Here is a 24,487-nt window from a genome sequence, read left to right as displayed (position 1 = left end):
GGGATGAGCCACTTGTGACTGTGTTTTCTCCTAGGGCACTCCTACTCGAGTGTTCAGGCTAGAATCTAAGTGATGTAATACTACATTGCTAATAATCCCCTATAGTTTCAGTTAGAGAAGGTATTCTTCACTTTCTCCTCACAGCTAAGTGTAAGGCACTCTTTAAAGGTTTGCCGCTTTCAAGTGGTCTATGTATGGCCTGATTCTACAGGCCCACATGCACGTTTCCATCTACTTAACTGGGAGTTGAGTGGGTGGAAGAACTCTAGGATGAGGCCAAAGCTTGTCAAGAGCTTTGGGATCTTTATTTGGAAAGTGCTTTCTCAATATTGTGAAAGGGTTATTAATATGTGCTTCTGTGTCAGAGAAATAGCATGAAACTTGCCCACCAATAAGAAAGCCTCCAAAAAACTTATCTGCAACTTGTATGTGAGATCTCTGCAAGCTAGCATTATTTTACAACTCTTGTACTATTCAGCGTGCAAGGAAAAATGGTTTATTGAAAGTCAACATCACTTCAGGTTGACCTCTTTCTTGAATCTGAGAGACCTCTACGTAATCCAAATTCTCACAAATGAAGAAGCCTTTTCCCATCTCCTCTGTAAAGCTAGCCTTGAATTGGTTCCATGCTTGTGTGATGGAGTTAGTCAATAAGCTTTCAAAGTCGATGGCTTCAAACACTGCTGTATTGTTGCTTTAATTATGTATACTAATACACTGGTCAAACCAGACTCAATTTTTGTCTCCTACTCTCAGCAGCACAGTGCACGCTACAATATACCATGCTGCTAACATACCAAACATTTTTTTTATGATTGCGTGGTCCTCAATGAATACACATGTATTAAACTCCTTGCCTGCAAGTTCTCAACATTCAAACAGTTCAGTCTCATAAAGAATATGTTCTTTGTTAGCCCATGACTAAGGACCAGAAGAGAGCCCATGGTTCAGAAATTTGACATTGCATTCAGTGTCAGAAGTAGTGAAGAAGTCGTCACTGAAACTGTGTTATTTCTCTTTCTTGTGGAGGCAGTAGCTTCAGAGGATAATGACTGTCATTGTATTCTGTAAAGCAATAATCTCACTTTCTCTTGCCTTATTCTTACTCTGCTTTTTCCATCATCATTTTACAAAGTGTAGCTGGTGCATTAGCTAGCAATGTCTTTGAGCAGAGAAATCACATGGGATGCCCTTGTTTTTTCTGCTGCTTCTTCTGGCATTTAATGACTTAAACTATTTGTGTCTACTATAGGTTCAGTGAAGCCTGTGAGATGAGTGAATTGAATTTCTTTTTATTATAATCATGTTTTAATGTAATGGCAGTGCATATGCGCACAAGAATTGATTTGTTTTCACCTTCCATCAGGCCCAATAGACTTGTCATGGGAAATATATGGATGTGCTGAAGTGATGTAGAACTGGTCTCAGGCTGATGTTAGGGAACAAATCCCATAGTAGTGTGGGCATGGTCTAGATAATTTTAGCAGTCCAAGCATTCACCTGGTTTGATCCATTTGTTTTGAGAAGCTTGTGTAAAGGCCAAAACAGAAATTGTGCAACTCTACCTAGTATGTTTCACAGGGTCACAGTTTCTTAACAGAATTTAAAAGGTTAAGTTTAAGGTGATGGCTGGCTGAAGTACAGAGTGACATCTGTTTACTGCGAATGGTTTTGTACAGTTATCTTTTTACTAGGTTCAGTGGTCCCATGGGCTTGCCTAGTGAACAAAATGTTTTTTGCATTTTATTCCACAATTAAATAAGTTACTAGATATCATTTCATGTCCATAAAAAAACCCTACCAAACTGATAATTTGACTCTGTTGTTGGGCATGTAGTACCAGTGGCCCTTCTGTATCTTCAACCAAAGTGTACCCTGCCTATCCTGTCTGTTAGCATCACTTATGCTACAAGTTGTGTGATAGAAGTTGGTGCTGAAGGAGATATAGATTTTACAACTCTCTTTTTAATGTCCAGAGTGGTTTATAAAAAAAAGTTGAGAAACACTACTCTTTTTCCAAAATTTTATATATATAAGTAACCCCAGTATGTACCGTTTTCAGACCCACAACAGTTTTTTTTACCATTGCAACACATTTGGTTTAAGCAGGCGATAACATTTTTGGGTGTAAAAAGTACAAAAATAATAAAACGCTGTAAAACTATAAACAATTCAGTTTTCTCCAAATTTCAGCTGTGTTGATGACCCCCTCAGACTTCTCTCAAGTACCCCTATCGGTACTTGTACCACTGGTTGAGAAACAATGGTCTAGAGAGCCCACTACTGCTGTTTGGCAACAAGGGAAGCAGTCATGTCTACAGAATTACAATGTAGCTAGTTCTGTTTACCCAACTATGGAGTAGTTCTTGATAGCTGCAATAATTCTCTCACCAGACCTCTTCACCCTCACATCTTTCCACTGTCTTTAACCCTGAGTGATTTAGTACCCATGTATTGTACTGAAGGATTGGCTCCCATCTGTAAACATGTAATAATTGATTCTGCAGAGCAGCAACTGACCAGTCCAATCTGTTCTCAAGTGCTCTGAAATTTATTTCTCTGTTGATAGTGACCTTTAGAAAATGTTCCCCTCATGTCCAAACAGATAATCAGAGAAGGAAAGTGCATGCTGCCTGGCTTTTATTTTCAGCTTAGAGATGGCACTGCACAATGCATTCTTTATTTACTCTGTAATTAAGATATTTTACAGCACTAATAGCGTGTAGATATGGATAGATGCCACCGTGTAACCTTCTTTCTGGCTGTTTCTGCCTCTCTATAAGCCACAGGCTATAAAAATAACAATTCTAGATGAATGTGCTTCTCTGGGCAAGAGGGATTACCATCTTGCATTACACTTGTTTGATGTTGACAAGCAACACAGCCCTTGCTTCCTCCCCCAGATTACATGTCCAGTCATTAGTTCTAGGGTACTGCCTGCACTCCAACAGCTAGCTCAAGAAGTAGGAACCTTGTGGTTGCCCCTAAATTGAGCTCACAGCCATGGCTAATGAGGGACCATGCAGTGACTGACCCTTCACCCAGTATTGTGCCAGCAGAGGAGCTCAAAAGCTCCTTTTATCATGTTGCCACCATAGTGAAGGAAGGAGTGGATTCATTTCCTTGGTCTGCTGGAGTTGAGCTATTCCTTCCAGAGATGACTTCTCCAGGGCTTTAAAAATGCAATAGAGCAAGTTTTTGCATTGGGAGTCATGAGTGGGTTTTTGTTTTTAAAATACCCCAGGCAGAATTCTTGCTTTTTTAAAAAATAAAAAAAGCAGGTTTTTCATTACTACTCACCCACAAATCAAGTTACACAAACTTGCTGCATGTGGAGCATGGCATTATATTCTGTATAGCTTTTAGGTGGGTGGTAGGGCATTTTCAAGCAAAGGCATTTTATAGCTATGTCTGTAAAACTACCTCCTTTCTTGGTTATTAGTGCTTCTGTTGAAACTAGCTATTTCCATCTTTCTTCTTACAGCACACATCCCCCTGGATGCCTTGTTTATCAAAGGGTGAAATCAAGCCCACTTTACAAAAACATTGGCTACATATCAGTGCATTTGCTATTTACACCAGACATGGTCTCTACCTTGTTCCCGTTATATGTAACCTACGAACCAATAGGGTGGCATTCTGGTTAAGGACACTTAAAATATATGAATATTTCCTCTGCAATTCACAATCCTTAAAGGCTAAAAAGATGCTACTATATTTCCTTAAGGCTGCACCACTGTGGGTCTCTCAGGAGACTGCTTACTTCATGTTGGATTAAATTATTTAAGCATTTATGCTAATCATTTTGGAAGGTGGGGTGTACAGAAGGCCAAAGTGTGGTATTTTTTGGGGGGGAAAGGACTACTGTCTCGCTATCTACTTAAGCTTGACTAAATGATTGTTAAATGGAGCTCCCATGAAGTTCCATAGATTGGATTCCTAAATTAATCCTAAATTTCCTCCCACCCCAAGTGTGTCAAGATATAATTATATGTTTTTCCCTCCTGTCAGAAATACACCGTGTCAAGACTTGCCTATTGTTGTCAAGGAAATTTCATTGCCATTCTGTGCGACTGGTAAGAATAAAGAGGAACGGTTGCTAAAATTATAGCTTTAAAGAAAGGACAGATAGTTAGACATCTGGAGTTGGGTGTTTCAGACTCTCTGAATTTAAAGAGGCTGTCTTGTTGTGAGCTCTCCAAAAGAATGGGGGTTTCATCATGAGTTTTAGCATGAGCATTGCGAGGGCTCTGAATGTTCTCAGTATCAATTCAAACAGAGGCAGCTCAAAACCCTTGCAATGTTTTATACAGTCCATATATACTCTAGCTACTCTCAAGTTCAAGATATAGTGGAACAGTTCCCAAAGGCCTTTTGGCCTGAGTCCAGTCTTTACCGTGCTATAGGTCAGGAGTCAGTGCAGGTGAACTGATAACAATGTAAAACAGCGTGAAGAACTACAGTTAAAGGGCTGTTCTGCCACTAGCACTCTGTGATATGAACACTGAGGCTAGGTCGTTGCTAGGTCGCCCTGCCACCCAGCTCCCAGGCTGTCGTTGCCTATTAAGTTTAATAATAGGAGTTCTATCCAGCACACAGGCTTGGGTATGGTGAGGAGAACACCCTAAGTTGCCTGTGTGTGAAGCAACAGTTCCACCATGGAGGCACTTCCCCCTTTTGTGACTCTCTCGTGTGCCAGCACAGGAGCCTTGTTCCTGTGATTTGAACTGAAATATTTGCTGCTGGGCTTAACAGCTCTTGAGAAGTTTTGTACGTGGAGATCGTGGATGCAGGGGAATAGATGTTGGGCCTCCAGTACAGAGCCCATTTTCTTGACTCTCCTTAGTTACATTCTGTTCCCCCCGCACCCACACACACCTGTTAGTGCTCTTATCCTGTTTTATTTGTGCTGATGCTCTTTAATTATCCTTCAGGTTGTGAACTCTAACATAAATTGTGCAACTGATACTGAGAAAATATTCTTTAGTAGTATGAGGCTTCCTCTTTTTGCTAGCCTTCCTTTTAAAATAGTCTGACCTTGGAAGAAACACTTCAAATGATTTTTTTCATTAGTGTAACCTTTGGATGGAAATATTAAATTCTGCCGTATCTGCAATTCACTTTAGCCTCTGGGGTTGTAAATAAACAGTCTATTTTTTAAGATTTGTGCTTTAAATGCTGCTGATTTTACTCCAGACTAATTTTGGAGTGGGTAGATATCATGTACTGTGCACAAGTGATAGCTCTAGGCAGGATTTGTGATAATGGTAATTGCGTTTTATTTCTCTTTAAAGTATTCCTACAGTTTACATCTTCCATTTGGATGCTGCTACCCAGCTGTTAGATTACAAACACCAGATCTCTTTGAAGCATAAAGGCTGGGACGTTGTATTTGAGGAATCAGGTGGGCTCTGGATACTGCAGGAGGACAAAGAAGCACCACTTTTACTCTACAGGCCTGTGAATGGACAGTGGCAGGTTAGATGTATTCTGATACAGTTGCAATATCTTGGGTCTACTCAAGTCTCCTCAGCAAAAGGCAGAAGAGTTGAGTGAAAGTTGAATGGCACAATTGCTTTAATGCTCTGGCTCTTGAATTGAGATCCATTCTGCATCTGATCAGAAATGGATTTGTTTTATTTCCCTAGTTGGTGCAAAACACAGAATTTAGCATGATTGGCAGTCTCAGCTCAAGATGCTCAGGTCCGCCATAGAAGAGTCGGTACTGAGGTATCTCCACAATGGTTCCTAGCCTTAAAGTAGTGTCTCTGCTCTTAAACATTAATTTCACTCTATTAAAAACAGCCCTTATACACTCTTCTCAGAATTTTTTCCTGGTTGGAAGGCCTCCTCAGCTTCCCACACCATCTTCTTACCCTAACCCAGTAGTTAAACTAAAAGGGAACATAGGGGAGCACAGCTACTTCTCTTTCCAAAATCCCAGTGAGAGCTCCTGCTCTTCCATGGTTTTGAAAAACTGCTTCTCTCCTAATTGGCTGGTGGTGAAGCCTTTCTAGGAGTGGGAATTTCAAATAGGAACAGCAAGAGGAGCTGTCTGCCTGAAGAATGAGACTCTCAACCTTCCTCTTACTAGGCTGAGCAGTAGTATTTCTTGGCCGTAGTCTGCACCCACACCTTGTCCCAGGAGCCAACTGACTCTATGGGACGAGTGTCAGTTTCCATGCTGAAGCGTGTGACACACTGGTGTAGGGCTACAGCTCAGGAAAACTACATAGCGTCCATCCATCCCAGTGAAAAATGTGCTGACTCGCTTTCTAAAGTTCTTTCGTCCCTGACCATGGTGGTAAGATATAGATTCTACTAGTGGCCTTCAGGAAGAGGGAGCTAAAAAAGAAAGAAACAATTGAGGAAGAGTGCTCCTTGCCCAACCTTTTCTGTATCTATCTCAAAAGGAGAGGCTGTGAGGAGGGAACAAACAGCGGTGGCCCTTTTAGTATCTGTTACAGTTCCATTGGGAACTGAATCACCAAAGTTGGATTCCCTATAGTAGCCATTAGACATCCAGGCAATACATTCATCACCCTTGTAAATCTAAGAAGAGTTGTGTATTATAGGAAAGCTCTTGGACCTTTACCTCTTCCCCTATTTCTTTACCTCTTTGAGTCCCACTTTTCCTTTAAATCCTTGGGCAAGCTCTGCTCTCCAGGCTGCTGTAAGCAGAACATGGTGATCCCTTGCCAGGCCTCGGTGATGAGTTTTTGGGAAGGAAAGGTGTTCTCTTTATTCTCCCTTTTTGTCATGAGACTTGGTTGAGGCTTTGCATTAACCAGGGCACTGAGAAATGCATGTACAAAGTGTGATTGATTGCTCATGAGGAGCAGTGTGAATAAGTGTTCTTTTCTTTCCTTTCCCAGCCTGTTGCTGATGACAGAGGGTTAATGAAAATGTCAAAATACCTGCACGACAACTGGACAATGTTTGAAGGTGAGCAACTTGGTCAAAAAGGCCAGGGAATGTGACATGGGTTAAAGCACAAGGAATGGAGTCGTATCAGAGTTCTGTTCATGCCTTTCCTCTGGCTATGGACAAACCGCTTAGGGCATGTCTACACTGAAGCTGGGAGTGAACCCTCCACACTAGGTAGACAGACTTGTGCTAGTGGGGCTTGAACTTATGCACCAAAATTAGCTATGTGGAAGTTCTGGCTGTGGCTCAGCTCAAGCCCTAGGGGGTCGCATAGACATGAGAGCCTGAGCTGCAGCCCATGGCACACTATCCATACTGCTGTTTTTAGCACACTAGCTCAAACCCCTTAGAATGAGTCTGTCCACTTGGGCTGGTAGGCTCGCTCCCAGTTGCGGTATAGACATATCCTGAACTTCTGATTTGGTTTCCTTCTCCATGTAGAACTAATACTTGTCTGCCTCACAGCAGTCTGAAAGTTCAGCCTTTCTAAAGTGGGCAACAGTTCTCCAGTTGGAAACTACTCTAACTAGAATCATAGAATACTAGGACTGGAAGGGACCTCGAGAGGTCATCGAGTCCAGTCCCCTACCCCCATGGCAGGACCAAATACTGTCTAGACCATCCCTGATAGACATTTATCTAACCTACTCTTAAATATCTCCACAGATGGGGATTCCACAACCTCCCTGGGCAATTTATTCCAGTGTTTAACTACCCTGACAGTTAGGAACTTTTTCCTAATGTCCAACCTAAACCTCCCTTGCTGCAGTTTAAGCCCATTGCTTCTTGTTCTGTCCCCAGAGGCCAAGATGAACAAGTTTTCTCCCTCCTTATGACACCCTTTTAGATACCTGAAAACTGCTGTCATGTCCCCCCTCAATCTTCTCTTTTCTAAACTAAACAAACCCAATTCCTTCAGCCTTCCCTCATAGGTCATGTTCTCTAGACCTTTAATTATTCTCGTTGCTCTTCTCTGAACCCTCTCCAATTTCTCCACGTCTTTCTTGAAATGCGGTGCCCAGAACTGGACACAATACTCCAATTGAGGCCTAACCAGCGCAGAATAGAGTGGAAGAATGACTTCTCATATCTTGCTCACAACACACTTGTTAATGCATCCCAGAATCATGTTTGCTTTCTTTGCAATGGCATCACACTGCTGACTCATATTCAACTTGTGGTCCACTATAACCCCTAGGTCCCTTTCTGCCATAATACTTCCCAGACAGTCACTTTCCATTCTGTATGTGTGAAACTGATTGTTCCTTCCTAAGTGGAGCACTTTGCATTTGTCTTTATTAAACTTCATCCTATTTACCTCAGACCATTTCTCCAATTTGTCCAGGTCATTTTGAATTATGACCCTATTCTGCAGATTAGTCGCAACCCCTCGCTTGGTATCATCTGCAAACTTAATAAGCGTACTTTCTATACTAATATCTAAATCGTTGATGAAGATATTGAACAGAGCTGGTCCCAAAACAGACCCCTGCGGAACCCCACTAGTTATGACTTTCCAGCAGGATTGTGAACCATTAATAACTACTCTGAGTACGGTTATCCAGCCAGTTATGCACCCACCTTATAGTAGCCCCATCTAAGTTGTATTTACCTAGTTTATTGATAAGAATATCATGCGAGACTGTATCAAACGTCTTACTAAAGTCTAGGTATACCACATCCACCGCTTCTCCCTTATCCACAAGGCTCGTTATCCTATTAAAGAAAGCTGTCAGATTGGTTTGACACGATTTGTTCTTTACAAATTCATGCTGGCTGTTCCCTATCACCTTGCCACTTTCCAAGTGTTTACAGACACTTAACTGTGATGTAGCTGTCCACATATCAGCATTGGTGTGTTATAAATGTTTTGGACATACACATACGTTAATAAAGAACCACAAGAGCATCTGTCTTATTGCACTGACCTGGAATGCTCTTCTCTTGTCTCTTTCCTGAATGTGAAACTAAGGCTACGTCTACACTGCAGCCTTTTGTCGGCAGAGACAAGGCAAACTAAGTGCTCGTTAGTATTTGTCATGCTCTCATTTGCATATTCTCTGCCGATGCTTTTTGTGGAAGAGGATTTTGCGCAAAAACAAGCAGTGTAGATGGGGCCGTTTTGCACAAAAAATCGCTTTTGCACAAGATCCCTTATGCCTCAAAAAAGGAGGTACAGTAGAGTCCCTATCATCCAACCTAAACGGAACCGACATATGGTCGGATTACTGAATATGTCGGATGATAGAGATTCTGCTGTAGAGAGCAATGGAGCAGCTGATGTTGCTCTTGGCAGGGCCGCTTCTTCCCCCGGCAGGAGCGGCATCAGCTGTCCTGTTGCTCCCTTGGAGCGACGGGGCAGCTAACGGGACCGTTCTCCCAGCCCACGGTGTATCTGACCCTGCAGCTCCTGGGGACACAATCCCTGGGAGTTGCAGAGTTGGATAAAGTGGAGTGTCGGATTACTGGGTGATGGATAATCCGGACTCCACTGTATACAGGACCATTATATATTCAGGAAAATTATCAACCCAGGTAATTTGTCAGAATTTCTGTAAAATGAAATGTAATACTCCCCAGATTAGATGTTAACAATAAGGTATTTTCTCTATCCCATTTCCATTAAAATTGGGCTTAATATCTGAAAGTAGATTTCTGCATCCATTAGAAAGTAGTTATGTTCATAATGCTGTGTTTTATACAGTTCAGACATTTCAAGGTATATCCATGTTAAAAGCAGAATCCCGAGTGAGAACGAATTCACTTGTTTTCCTCTATTTCTGTATTATTCAGAGTTACTTTCTAGCACAGCAAAATTACCATAATGTGTTATAAGAGTCTCTGGATATATGCAGCTGGGAAAGGAGGACTATTCAGAGCATAGTGATTATTATAGCTAATTAACAAGAGGTGGCTCGGTTGATGAGCACCTATTCCAGCTGTGTAATTAGTGCTTTTACAGATTATGAAAAAAAAAGGTACTTACCCTTCTTGATAAAACAATGAGATTGCTTGTGTGGTTTCCTCCCTTAGACAGCTGGAGATCATGGAATCTCTAAGATCTCTTGTAACCTAAGATTATAGAAGCAGAAGATCAGTATTTAAATGATAAATTGAATAAACTATTACCCATTAAAAGAGATTCAGCAAACCCTAAATGTATTCAAGTGGAAAATACAATTGATATGTAACTTAATTGTTTACTCACTAATTTCCCTGTTTTTCCTGTCCATACCTGTCTGTTTCTCTTTTTACTTAAAGATTTTAGATAAGTTAGGTGGTGGAAAGGATTGGGGCAGAAGCGGAGATTGATTAAGAAGGAATCCCAGATGTGAATTAGACCACCCTCTACTACCTGCTTCTTGAAATACAAAACTCCTCACCTGCCAGTTTGTCTGTATTCCCCAGAGTAACCTTCCAATCTATCTTTAACTGTTCAGGCATTTTACAGGGATCATATGTGTCCTGCTGTAAGAGTACATTTAAGCAGAAGGATGTGCACTTTGACCCTCTTTAATCCAGCAACCCTGGGAAACAGGGTATGTCAGATTAAAGTTTTTGCCGGGGCAGCTGCCAGGGTCTGGGTGGGAGAAGGGAGGGAGGTTATCTGCTGCCCTGCTCCCGGGCCACAGGTGACTCCTTGCTCCCAGACACCATCCCCTGCTGCTATGGAAGCAGCTGGGAAAAACCTCAGGGGAAGCCATTCTGCGTGCTACCATTCCTCTAGCTCAGGGGTGTCCAAACTTTTTTCAAAGAGGGCCAGATTTGAAGAAGTGAACATGCGTGAGGGCCGTCCCCGCACTCTCAGCCCCAAGGCGGAGGGCCCGCAGGGTCGGAGGTGGGCGGAGAGCGCAGGGCACGGCGGCCCAGGGGCAGGGCGAACCCGCAGCTGAGCGGGAGAGCAGGGCTGCGGATGTGCCCTACAGGGCAGGCTCTAGGACCGCGGAGGCCATGGGCGGCGGCGGCGCAGCCGGAAGCGGCGCAGCCGGAAGCGGCGCGCTGGGCGCGCCAGTTCAAAAGAGCGCCGGGGAGGAAGCGGGGGCCATATTAAATCGGAACACGGGCCGCAATTGGCCCGCGGGCCGGACTTTGGACATGCCTGCTCTAGCTGGAGGTGGGCAGCAGGAGCAACAGCTCACAGAATCACTTCCTCCTCTGAACCACGGGTGTTCCTTGATAAGGACACTCGGCGTATACTGTAAAAATCTCACAAAGGAGTGGCAGAACCTGCACTGGTCAGTGCAAGATGGTGTTTGTGTGCTTATTTCATAATGTCCAGTCTGAATTTTTCTAATGTCTTTTCTTTTTAAAAGAGTGCAGGGAATACTAAACTAAACACTGTTGGGTGCTCTGTACTCTTGAAAAGTCAGACAGGCTTAAGTATGGATTTTGAATTCTAACATTAAGTGATTGTTAAAAATCTTGGCCTTTGTGTATATGGCTGTTGTGGTGATTTGTGAGTGTCTTGCCACATTTAAACAATAAAAATGTTGTGCATTAAGATGTCTAGAATTATAATGAAGAATTATAGGAGTCAGGAATACATTTAAAATTTCAGTGCAAGAAGTAGTTGGGAACAGTGCTCTGAGTACCCATATTGTCTTGTTTTTCCTGTCACAGGTTCTGTTGGGACAGAAAGCTGCTACAGCAGTCTTTACAAGGCCTCGTTTGACAACATGGCTGTTTATCTACAAAAGAAAGAGGAAAGACTCCAGCAGCAGCAGAAGAAGAAAAGAAAAGAATTGCAGCCTGAATCTCAGAGAGAAACTAAAAAGATCAGAACAAGTGAATCATCCTGACCATTAACTGCACCGTTTGCTTGTAACTTCTGGAACACTGAAAGAAATTGAGCTAGGCACTGGACTTTTATCTAAGCAAAGTAAATGACATACAAATAGTTTGTCATGTCACATAGGGGACAGTTTTAATGAATCAGGTTAATTTTCTTGTCATCACAATATCCTGCTTTCAACAGATATTTTATTTACTATATATATTGTTCCTTGCCCTTTGTTCTAGCCCAGCAATTGGAAAACTTAGTGTTGGTAATGCAGCATTAGCAGTCTGAAGCACTAGATCTTCCTAGTGAGAGAGTGCTTTACATGGAGAATAGATGTCTCTTACTATACTCCATATATCACCTACATTGGGGCTGGTTTCCTAAGGAAAAAGTGTGTAATTAGACGTTGATGCCAAGTATTTTAGTTTTGTTTTAGTTCATTTAATACTGCAGCCTAGAAAAGGATAATCACGAAAAATTATTCTTTTGAAAAAAATATTTTAAATATGTGTATATATAAGGCTGTAACTAGCAGGCTTTTGCCACATTTATTTTTATGCTTAAACTTACAGATTGTGTTATGAATTCTATGTTGCTACTTAATCCAGCCCTCTTTACTCAGAGAATTCCCACTGGAAGCAATGCAGGAATAGATTTTACATATTGTAAAGCAGCAAAAGGTGTCAACCAAATCCCAAAGCCAATTGATGAAGACTGATTTGCTGCATTCTGCTTATTTGTACAAATGGTTTCGGAGGACCTAGTGCAATACTATCTCGTATGTTTTTTTTTTTGAGACTGAAGTTTGACGCTAGCTAAGAAATAAAAATCTTGACAATGGTTGAGATAATCTTATGGCATCAGTTATTTTATCATACATGTATTTAATGGCAGAGAAACTGCATCTATATCAATGCAACTTGTACATTATATTCCAAGACGACTTCAGAAGGAATTGTAAAACTGGATGTATAAATCCATATGCTCCATTAAAAACCTGAGACACTATGAAATGAAAATCTATCCGGAAACTTACATGACTTACACTAGGGATCTGAACCTTTTTAGATTTAAGTAGTACAACTTTTCATGCAACCAATATACAAGAGATTGGTGAGTTACAAAGGAAAAATGCTTCAATTTATTTCTAGACTATTAGCTGTTGATCAGTAACAAAACAGAATCCAGTGCTTATATCCACATGCGTAAAATTGAATTATCCTATTTCTTTTATTGTAGGATCCACAATCAATCTCTGGGGCCCTTTTGTGTTTGTTGCTGTTAAAGCTTGAAAAAAATGTTTCTTTTTTTAATGAATGCCTTGTTTGAAAGTCCCACTTCAGATGGAAGCTTTATATGCACTACTATGGAACCAGCAAATACACTACATTCATCTGAATGGTCTAATCTGGACTTCTTTCCATATTGCTTTAGGAGTCTGCCTTTTGTCATGACAAAGCTTCCATTAGTGTCAGTGTGATGCAGTAATGTCATGTATTGGAAAGTCAGGGATCGATTGTCCACTTGTTTGTTCAGTGTACCATAAAATATGGCCTATGTCCGGGTTAGGATCTGTGGGTACTATCCTAGTATAAAGTGGGCCCAGTTACACCTCAGTGCTATGAAGACTCAAACGAGATACTGCAGAAATGAAGGTAAATGTGAAACCTACACATTCTATTGCTTAATATTCCAAAGTGCAGTACTCTCTTATTCAGTGCCCATTGTGCCATGTGGCTAAAGCAAATATTCTCATTTTCAGATAAGAAAAAACAGCCAGAGGAGTTATGGCTAGAATTAGGAGTCTAACTCCATTATTTGAACCCCTATAGAAAGTGGTCTGCACCCACATCTCTCCCTGGCTCCATGAGGAACTTCAGAAACTCTGAAAATCAGGTCCCATGTTGGTGCCTGAACATGAATGAATGTAGGAGCTCAGCTGTAGACAATCAATTTTGAAAGCTGTTTGCCAAGCTTAGAATCCCAGCATGACCTTAAACGTGGTTCACTGTGAGGGTCATGGGTTTAAGGTCCAGTCCTGTGACTTTATTTCATAATGTTTTTAGCATCAGCACTATTGGTTCTATGTCAATCCTATAGGCCAGCCTGTGATTGATAGATTGATGCTGCTCTCTGAATACTCATATGTAATAATGGCCTTCATAGTGTAAGTAACATGATCAGTGAGGTAAAGTTACTGTGTAACTCTAGTAATTTATTGGAATTTCCTGTGGGACTTGAGCTAACTTAGTCTGTGGGAAGAGCAAACTGGAAAGCAACATGAGAATAGCTTTAGGTAAAGAGGTTCTCTCCCCCCTCCCCCCTTTTTACAAAATCGAAAAGCAGAGAAGTAAGCTCTTGACTTCAAAGACCTTGTCTTCAAAGAAGATTCAAGCTTTATCCAGGCTAGTAGCCTGGAGATCCAAAACATTAAAGAGTTAAGTGCTTTTCAGGCAGGAAGGAGTGTCTTCACTTGTCAGAAGCTTCTAGCAAGACAGGTTGACAGATGTTCTGTGGAGTGTCTCAAAAGGAGATGGGCCTTCGTAGGCTCCAGGAATGGCTCTTCTTGAGGGAAAATTAGTCTTGCATTCAGTTTGTTATTTGGATGTTTTCTCTCCATTTTGCTTTAAATGCTTTGCTTTAAGCAGGTTGTCTAGTTTCTAAATTAAACATGTCATTACTTTCGAAACAGAATAATCCTAAACCTTGCTTTAAGTTATAAGAGGAAGCTGCATACTGAATTTGGTGGCCCTAGCTTTTACCATTTAGGAGGAGTTCTTGAACAAGTGGATGGATGGACAGACAGACATATTTCTAAAATAATAAGGGATTCAACTATAAGATTTACAAACCCTTCTCTTTCAATTCTTTTGAAGTGCCCAAGCTACCCATGCTTTATCTGATATCTTGGTGCAAACAGGCTTTTTCAATAGCTGGAATCTAACATTGGTCACTGCAGGGGGAAAAGAATGAAAAACTTGCATTGTGATACTTGATATTTGTAATGGCTAATGACAGATGATTCAGTTACACAAACATTTGATAGGTCTGCATATTTTCTACCCTCTATTTCATCTTGCTTGTTTCTTTCTCTCTAGCTATCTAGGCTACACTCCTCACCTTGGCATCTGAACTACCGTAGCCTGTTAAACTTGGGCAATTGGGTTTGTTTACACCTTGACTTGCGATGCTAGGACTAAAGCATAATTTAATGCCCAACATAAACAGGGGCATGTCAAGGATGGCATAATCTTCAAACAATCATTAATCCCTATGAAGCCTTAAAATGGCTTTTTTTTTTTTTACAGCTAAACATACCAATACTGCACTACTTTGTTTATACCAGCCCGTGTCCTCTGATATGCTGATAGTTATGACAGTGGTTTATTTTGGTTAAGTTCTTCCATTGTTATACTTGTTCAGAAGCTTTCCCCACAAAAACATAGTTCAGTTCCTGTAAAGGCTGAACTCTTTAGTCTGGCACACTTGGGACCTGACCAGTGATGAACCAGAGAATTTGCCGAACCACAGGAAATCAATATTGTCTAGCAGCTCACAGCTGAATAATAAGTTTTGCCCTAAATTCCTATTCCTTAACTTTCAACCAGAATATTGTATTTTTGGTCTCAGAACATCAACAATGTTTAAAACAGCATTGGCTTACGAGGTATATAGAAAGCTGCGTGCTAGTTAGTTGAAAGCTATCCAAATATACATTTTCATTGCCAGAGATTTCTTTTGTGTCTGATTAAAAAGGGGGATTGTTATGTAAGAAATTCACAGTTGCTCATGGTCTCTTCCAAAGTAGCACATTAAAGGGTATGCTTACATTGCAGTTAGATACCCACAGCTGGCTTGGGCTCAGGGCTAGGGCTGTAGGGGAACTCTTTCACTGCAGTGTAGATCTCTAGGCTCATACAGCAGCCTGAGCTCTGGGACTTGCCCACCTCACAGGTTCTACAGCCCACACTGCAGCTCAAGCTCAAATGTCTACACTGCAATTAAACAGCCCCTCAGCCCAGGCTCCGTGAGCTGGCAAAGCCAGCTGTGGAGTTTTAATTGTATTGTAGACATACCCAGGGAAGACGGGCATGAAACAGCAAAGCAGCTAATCTGAACAGTGCTCATTAATCCATCCATTTCAACATTACATTTCTGCAGACTTATTAGGAGCATGTGCTAAACTAACTCTTAACATCAGTGTTGAAACCCACTTGCTTTAACAATGCAGTGCAAACTTATTTTTTGTTCTGATTTAAACAGGAATTGCAGTCCCGGTCTCTTACATCAGCATGTTACCAAGACAGCATCTCCATATTTGAGGGTTAGTTAATTTGTTTTTGTAATGTTGAGTGTGTCTATATCTTTCTTCAGTACCCTAACTCTCCTTAATGATTCAAATCTTCTACATTAATAGGGAAAAGAATGGTGATGTTCCACAACAGAAGAAATGTAAATATATGGATCTGTATATGGATTTTTCACATTTAAAAAAAATCATAATATCATAGAATACTAGAACCTACAGGGTGTGTCTACACTACATCCGTACCTAGAAAAAGCTTATTTTGAAATAACTCGATATTCCAAAATGCCCCTTAACCCTCGTGGAACAAGGGATATCAGGATCTTGAAATAAGCCTCCCATTATTTTGAAATTTATTTCGAAATAACGGGCTGCTTCAATAGATGCAGAATAGCTATTTCAGGATTGTAGTGGAAATGTGGAAGACGATTGTTAGGTCGAGGAAATTAGGCGATGTACCACAATCATTCCTTTTATGCCTGGATGCTCTAGGCAGCCATTTGTGCTCTTTTCTTATTATTCTTTTGTTGTTCTCTAAGAGTGAGCTGTTTGTTCAAGATGGTACAGTGTAGGAATGCACTGTTGACTTTCAACAAGTTCTGGGACAGGTCCCATGGCCATGCACATTGTACAGGAGTGCAGGAACACTTGGGAAGATCACATAGCTATCTTTGCTGAATGTTTCCCACCTGATAATGCTAATTATTTGGCCTGGGAAAATATGCAAAGTATCAACAAGCTAATTATTGGATGTGGGAAAATATGCAATGTATCAATGATCTTGTTAGGTTCTCAAAACAGGTGTGATTACTGTAAATCCAATAGTATATAAAGGCCGGGAATATTCCTAACATTGGAACCTCGGTGTAGACCAGTGGTCCCCAACGCGGCACCCGCCGGGACATTTGTAGGCTCCCGCCGACAGCCCGGGCTGGCCCCGCCCCCGGCGCACTGGAGGCGCCGGCCCCAGGCACGGGACACTCACCGGTGCCTGGTGCGCGGCGCTCGGGCGGCCCCAGCCCCGGGGCACATGCGGGCGCCGGTGCCGGCCCCAGGCACGCAGATCAGGCGGCGGCGCCAGCCCCGGGCCCACGGCACAAGGGGCTCGGGCGGCCCCGTCCCTGGCGTGCCCCAGGACGCGCGGCCCCGCCCCCGGGCACCCGGCGCGTGTGTGGCCCCGCCCCTGGGCGCCCGGGAGCCCGTAAAGGTTGGGGACCACTGGCGTAGACCAAAGCTGCACAAGGTGCTATGCACTGGCCACGGGGGTCTGTCTGCTGTCCTCCTTCAGGGGGTTCCCAGCAGCAGAAGGGACATAGGCATTGCATTTTATTCTGAGGTTTGCTTAGGCTTAATAAGTATTGTATTTTATTCTAAGATTTGCTTCATTATATTTTGCTCTAATCTTAAGCATTGTATTTTACCTTCATATTTGCTTAGTAAAATCTTTAAGCCTTCACCCAATTTGTGTGCTTATTGCCTCCAAATCCCTTAAGGGAAGAACCATTGCCTCTTGGCAATACAGGGATACTCTGCAGTGTAGACATAGCCTTAGATTTATCTGGAACAATTATCCATATTGTTTCCAGGAACTACAAGTCATTTAATTTTTATTTTTTTTAAAGTAACCAAATATCCTTTAGAATATATTCCTTATTTTCTATATTTTCCACAGTCCAGGAACAACACTCCTTCTGGGGCATTTGGCATTAGCCACAGCCAGCAGACAGGATACTGTGCTAGATGGACTTTTGGTCTGATCCAATATGGCCATTCTTATTGTGAGGTTTGAGGTTCTCTAGGTGGGAAATGTTCCTCCTTTGGATTGCCAGTGTTCATGAGGACAGTATGGGAGTTTAGGGACCGATTTATGTGCAACCTTGATATTTAATTTTTGGATTTAAACCAAGGGAAAGCAGCTGCCAGAAAGGGGAAGAAGGTATGAGGGCTGGAGGGAAGTCACTACAATATATCAATATGGAAGCAGACAAACAGAAACTAAGCCTTATTCAGAAATGCAGCATAATTAGAAATAAGGCAGACATGGGCTACACCGGGTTCCTGCCCTCACACAATGTAAGAATCACAATAATGTAGAATTTGTCAATCAAATATGTAATTATTCTCAGTATCTCTTCCAATATCTGGAAGGATATGATTTTCAGCAATAAATATCAATTTTGCAGTCCCCTCCAAACCCATAAAATTATTTACATTGTGATAATTGGCATTTACAGGTAGGCAAAGTAAGCAAATGCTGCTTGAGCTTGATTTAAAGATATTTACTTTGTATGTTTTGAGACATGATAGACAATTTTTAAAATGGTTATGAAGCTTTAATGTTTTGAATCACAATGTCTGTGATTAAATAACTATTGGCTGAGCCCCACCAATTTCCTGTAGCCATGAGAATTTAAATAGCTAAAAATGCTTAAATAATATCCATCAACATTAAAAAATGAATTCCACCAGATCTACTTCTAAAGTACCATCTCTGAATGCCAAAGAGCAAACTAAAGTCATCAAAAGGGGGAAAAAGTCCTAGCAGATTTTTTTGTTAAATCTACTCTCAGACTAAGAAACTGAGATGCATCAAATTATGGGCATGAAAAGGATTGCTTTCAGTAGACTTACATTGCTGAATCATGACAAAGATTTTAGCAAAAATACTAGCTAGCCTATTGCAGTTCATGCTCTCAGTTTATATAAATCTAGCTCACACAATTAAGAATAGACAATTGTCAGACAATATTTGGGGAGTACTTGGAATTATCCATAATACCAGATTAAAAACACACCATTATTTCTTTTATCACCACTTAACAGAGAAACCTTTTGAGATTCAATAAAGTGGAGCTTTCTTGTGCAAGTTCTGTCACATATTAACTATGTTTCCCAGTTCTTTAAATGGATCACTGTTCTTTACACCAGCACAAGCGCAGCTGTGTGAGTTAATTAGTTCATGCAGTAGAGGTTCATGCACTAAGCTGTAGAAGTCTCAGGTTCAGTTCCACCCACAGATGACTTGGGGTCTGTAGGCATTATACTCATTCTCCTTTACCGTTTGGGCTGGTTATGGAGCCTTTCACACAGGGTAAGAAAAAATGAATGATTCACAGAAATAAAACTTGAAGGAACACATCAGAAAACAGTGTAATAAGCAGATGTAATATTGTTGCTACTACTATCTAAATATATATCTAAAACCAACTATTTCCCTAAAAATAGTATTGAAGGATTTTGGGAAAGCAAATTTGTCAGTCTCTGTGAAGTCATCCCTCCAGAAAATACTGGGTACAGACAGCAACAAATTTTATAAGCTACCTGGGCATTCAAGTCTCAAAAACCTAAAAGAGTTCTATGATTTAACTGTCAGACTACTACTTCAGCAAATGAAAAAAAGATCTTAAGTGCTGGCGGAAGTATGCAATTTCTTGGTTGGCAAGAACAGTCACAGTAAAAATGAACATTTTGCCAAGGGTGTTTTTCTTGTTACAAAATCTTTCCATGATCTTAGCAGGAATATGGAGGATGTTAGAATTCATATGGAAGAAGAAGAAGAAAAAAGTTAATACAGATTTTATGGACATCATTAAACAGGGCAGACTGGCTGCTTCAAATATTCGATGGTACTACCCAGAGAGCCAGCTCAAACCAGTAGTGGACTGGGTGTGTTCCAGCCCAGTCAGACACTGGGTCTTTATTGCAGAGAAAATTGAGGCAGCATACATATCACTAGGCTACCACAGATTAATAACAAAATGTGAACCTTCCAGGTACTTATACACATAATTTAGCAAAGGCCACTCTGTAGGTTTGGTATAGAACTAGATGCCTTGTCTCCACTACACAGTTTTATCAGTTGAACAGCAGAGCTCTACCACTGAAATGCGTCTCCTCATGGGTGGTGGGTGAAGGTAGGACTGGGGGAGGCAAGCCCCCAACCCCATCTTCAGCCCCACCTTTCTGCCCAGGCCCCTCCCCCAGCATCATGGGGCGGTGGGTGGTGCACGGTCCCAACTTCCCTGACCCCAGAGCACGGGGAGGGATCAGGGCATGTGGCCCCAGCCTCTTTGCTCCCAGTAGGCATTCTGGGTGGAGTATGAGTGGGGCTAGGCTGGTGGTTTGGGAAGGCAATGCTTTCCCAGGCCTAGCATACCCACTGCCCATGCTTCTCCTGCTGACATCATTCTCTCGTTATGTAGAGATGAGCAGCACAGAGCTTTTTGCAACGTAGTTACTATGACACAGCCACAGTGGAGACACCTCATTTGGTTAAGTCACCCTAATTGGCCTCCAGGAGGTATCCCACAATGCTCTGGTCAGCCATTGGAACTCTGCTGCCCTGAAGGCACAAAGGGATGTGTCTCTCCCCCATTTAAAAGCCTGAGACATTTTGAAATTCCTTTTCCTCTTCACTTGGTGTACGCAGTTCACACAGTGTCTTCCCAGCTGACCAGACTGGCTCTGTGCAGCAGATGCGCTCCCATGTGCAGCATGTCGGAGCTATTGGATCTGCTGGGCCTATGAGGGGAGGAGGCTGTGCAGTTGCAGCTTCAAATCAGCTCTAAGAATTTCCACACCTACAGCTAATTGCTAGTGGCTTGCCGGAGAAGGGGCACGAAAAGGACATGCAGGAGTGCAGTGCTAAAAATCAAGGAACTGATGCAGTCATAGTAGAAGGCAAGGGAGGCCAAAGACAATGCTGCTTCTATAAGGAGTTGAATACCATCCTCAGAGGCAACCCCACCTCCGCCACCAAGAGCCCTGTGGTACTCTGGGGGGACTGGAAGCAACGGCCAATGGACTCATCCCTGATGAGGAGGTGGTGGCCATCAATTATCTCCCACATATTACTGAGTGTTAGTCCCTTGTAGCAGAAGGTATTTAATGGCCCTGCACACTTGCATCACTAAGCCCCTCCAGATTGGACTTTCCAACTCCAAAGCGATTAGCAGCTGACTGGTGGCAGTCTGGAGTTGCCAGCTTCCACAAAGTAATTACCATTTACTTTTCCACAGCAAGGCCAGCTCTCAGTCTGGCACCCTTGTACCGCAGTGCTAGGGTAAGCTCTGCACAGAATTCCAGGAAAGTAGATTTGTGCATCCGAAAATTCTGCAGCCACCGCTAGTCATTGCATACATGCACCACATTGCAATTCCACCAATCAGTCCTTGTTTTCCGAGCCCAGTACCAACAGTCCACCATAGGAAGCTGGTCCATGAACATCAACAGCAATCATCAATTATTTGTTTCCATGGCAGACAGCAAAGCAGCCTTCACCAATTCATAGTCTGTCTTTCACAGCTCATGAAATACTGCAAGACCAGCTGCTTTGTGTTCATAATGCTCATTACTAGAATGGTCAACAGTTCAGGATCTATGCTGTTAGACAGAGATGAGGGGGTGCACAATTTACAAGAGCGGTTGAAAAAATGGCATGAAAGTAGGAAGCCCATGGAGTGATGGGAAAGAAAGAACTGCATCAGTCCCCACGATGCACCATGATCAGTTCCCAGAACTCCCAGTGGCAGAAGGTGACAGAGTGGCGAATTGCTTAGTGGGATAGCTATTAATGATGTGACAAGTCTGTTGATTCAACAGCAATGACTGTGGACAGGTTCAGCCGATACAATGAGCATTATGGGGATGTGTTTCATTGATGTTGTGAAAAGAGACTTATGGTCATCAACATAACTCTTATGTAGAGATATGATTTAAAAGGAGTTCTTTTCCCTTGCCAATGAAACTCATTGCAAATAATCCAGATCTTAACTCAAATCACTAACCAGAGAGGTTTAAAGACTGGGAGAGCTATGGAATATAAATGGCTGGCCAGCTATTCAGTAAAGGAACTTTCTAAATTAGTTGAAGATCAAAACTAATGTTAACTGGTCCAATTTCCCATGGTACCCATACCTTCAAATTAGACACAAACATACACATATTAATATAAATGTTCATTACAAAAATCCTAATCATTTTTATTTTTAATTTAACCAATACTTTATTTACAATCCTTTTATGTCAAAACAGTTATAAATTCACTTTCCAAAACTTGAGGGCTACGTCTACATTGGCATAATTTTGTGCAAATACTTTTAATGCAAGAGTTTTTGCGTTAGAGTATTTGCGCAAGAGAGCTTCTACACTGGTATGTGCTTTTGCGCAAGAGATGTGCTTTTGTGCAAAAGCATCCATGCCAGTGTGGATGCTCTCTTGCACAAGAAAGCTCTGATGGCCATTTTAACCATCAGGCTTTCTTGCGCAAGAAATTCATGTTGCCTGTCTACACTGGCCTCTTGTGCAAGAACAGTTGCGCAAGCGGGCTTATTCCTGAGTGGGAGCGTCATAGTCCTTGCGCAAGAAGCCCTGATTGCATACATTAGAATGTCAGTGTTCTTGCACAAGAACTCATGGCCAGTGTAGACAGTCAGCAAGTTTTTGCACAAAAGCGGCCACTTTTGCGCAAAATCTTGCCAATGTCAACACAGCTCCTGTGTATAAATCTAATACCCCTACTATTTATCTTATAATCAAAACACCTGAAGCAATATAAATTCCTACATAAATATTTTAATTTATACCCAAACCAAATTTAAAACATCCAAACCAAATTTAAAACTCCTAAACAAAATTACAAAAAATTCAGAACAAAAATTTAAAATAAGCTCTCAAAAACTATTATGTTCACAACAAATAAACTAACTTAAATTAACAACAAAGCATTCCTCTAACACCCAGACTCCAGAAATAACCATTTTAAAATAATTTCTAAAAATAATCTTTCCAAAATTTTATTAAAAATGTTTTTTTAAACCAACCAAATCACAAAACAAAAAACAATAAGCCAATTAAAACATGTTTTAGCTCAAGCCCCATCCCTAACCTATCTAAAAATAAAACAGTCGTTTATGCTTCAATGCAATTAATTACAAAAAACAAAAACAAAACAAAGCTAAATCAAAACCATAATACAAAGTTCCCACCCTTAACCTATGCCTCAAAAACTATAAATAAAATAAAAATAATCTACTCCTTGTAAAAAAGCTTAGCACTAATATAAACTCTGCAATGTTAACATATCTAATACAATGATCTAGTACATATTTGAGTTTGTCTGTCTGTTTGTCTGTTTAATCAAAATCTCCTCCTAAACTATTAGAGCTAGGACCACCAAATATGGTAGGCAGCTTCCTCTTGTCAGAACTTAAAGCAAGGTCAGGGTTTGGTTGCACCAGGAAAATGGAATATGCCTAGCATGGGATTGCTTCTCATAAAACCATAAAGAAAAGAGACAGAATCATCAGGCAGGTGAGAGGGGCTGGCTGGAGACTCCCCCCGAGGACTGCCCCAGCTCCCAGCCTCATACAGGCGCCCTTTAGGGAAGGCGGTGAAGGCTGAAGTTTCCCACCTCACATTTCTATGAGGTCATTGCTGGCTATTCCCGTTCATCAGGGAGCAAGTGCAGTTTGCTGCATTCCTCACTCTGGCTGGGGAAGGCAGAGAGCAGACGAGCTGTGCACTTTCATCTCACTCCCTGACAGGACAGGAAGTGGAAGAGCAAGCAGCCCTGGTATGAATCTTGGGGAATGAATCTTGGGGGATGGGGGATGCCCCAGTTCCCCGTCCTCTTCTGTACACACACACACACACACACACACACACACACACAGAGCCCCTTGCCCTGAGCTCCTCCTTTAAGAACCTGAGCAACACCAGGTAATTGTGCTAGTAATCTATATTGATAACAACCACCCATGCTCTCATAAGACACGTACTCACTAGCAAAAGCAGCAACAATCCATTTTCCTTATAACACGACCAACTCCTCCCTCCCAACCCCTCATTTCACGGACATGTCACCGATGAGATAGGCATGTTATTTAGCTGGCAGCCAATGCAGAACATGAATCAGCCCTTTGGAAGGTCTGCTTGGAGAGTCGTGAGATGAGCAAAATAAAGCTGTAAGCTGTATGAAATCAGGTATCAGTGCTTATTGCTGAGAGGAGTATGGAGCAGCACTTCAGAATGGGCCGGGGTCTCACTCTGGAGAGGAAAGCTTGTGTATGGTATCAGTAATTAGAAGCACATTATGGAGCCCAGTGACAAGGCAGTGACCCGATGAAGATGAGAAAGGAAGAAATCATCCATTGCAAGGAAAGAGGAATGAGCTCTAAAAGCCTCATTCGTTAGTTTGTCTCATCTCTCATGCTAGAGAAGGCAATAGGATTTACTTCAGTCAGAATTACTCACATGAATAAGGGTGGTTGGCCTCAGCTCTACATTTTTGTCGCAGTGGCGCTCTCTGTGAAATACAGAGCCCCCATAAAGCTGTGGGATATGAAATGGGCTTTGTCTATACCTAAAAGTTTAAAGTGCAGCCATGGTAGCACTTTAAACTGAAAGCATGGCCATGGCATGACCTCTCCCAGCACTCTATGTAAACTACCTCCATGAGGGTTCACACTGAGGAT

The 24,487-nt window shown here is 41.8% G+C and overlaps 1 protein-coding gene and 1 long non-coding RNA gene across 2 annotated transcripts in view; one reads left to right on the top strand and one right to left on the bottom strand.

Annotated features, from left to right (window-relative positions):
* Positions 1-15,944, top strand: part of WDR4 (WDR4 tRNA N7-guanosine methyltransferase non-catalytic subunit) — a 39,137-nt gene extending 23,193 nt beyond the window's left edge. Inside the window, exons 8-11 of the mRNA XM_006137870.4 lie at positions 4,012-4,076; positions 5,295-5,478; positions 6,876-6,945; positions 11,548-15,944. Coding sequence (XP_006137932.2) covers positions 4,012-4,076; positions 5,295-5,478; positions 6,876-6,945; positions 11,548-11,726 — 498 coding nt within the window. The 3' untranslated portion in view covers positions 11,727-15,944. The remainder of the gene's footprint in view (positions 1-4,011; positions 4,077-5,294; positions 5,479-6,875; positions 6,946-11,547) is intronic.
* The window catches only part of LOC142821382 (uncharacterized), a 55,720-nt gene that overhangs the window by 13,095 nt on the left and 18,138 nt on the right, over positions 1-24,487 (bottom strand). The window contains exon 2 of the long non-coding RNA XR_012898158.1: positions 9,914-9,999. This is a non-coding gene — a long non-coding RNA (uncharacterized LOC142821382). The remainder of the gene's footprint in view (positions 1-9,913; positions 10,000-24,487) is intronic.

Source organism: Pelodiscus sinensis, chromosome 1 (assembly GCF_049634645.1).
Source record: "Pelodiscus sinensis isolate JC-2024 chromosome 1, ASM4963464v1, whole genome shotgun sequence".
Classification (NCBI taxonomy): domain Eukaryota; kingdom Metazoa; phylum Chordata; order Testudines; family Trionychidae; genus Pelodiscus; species Pelodiscus sinensis.
The sequence above is the reverse complement of the archived record's forward strand: the minus strand, read 5'-3'. Positions and strand labels throughout refer to the sequence as shown.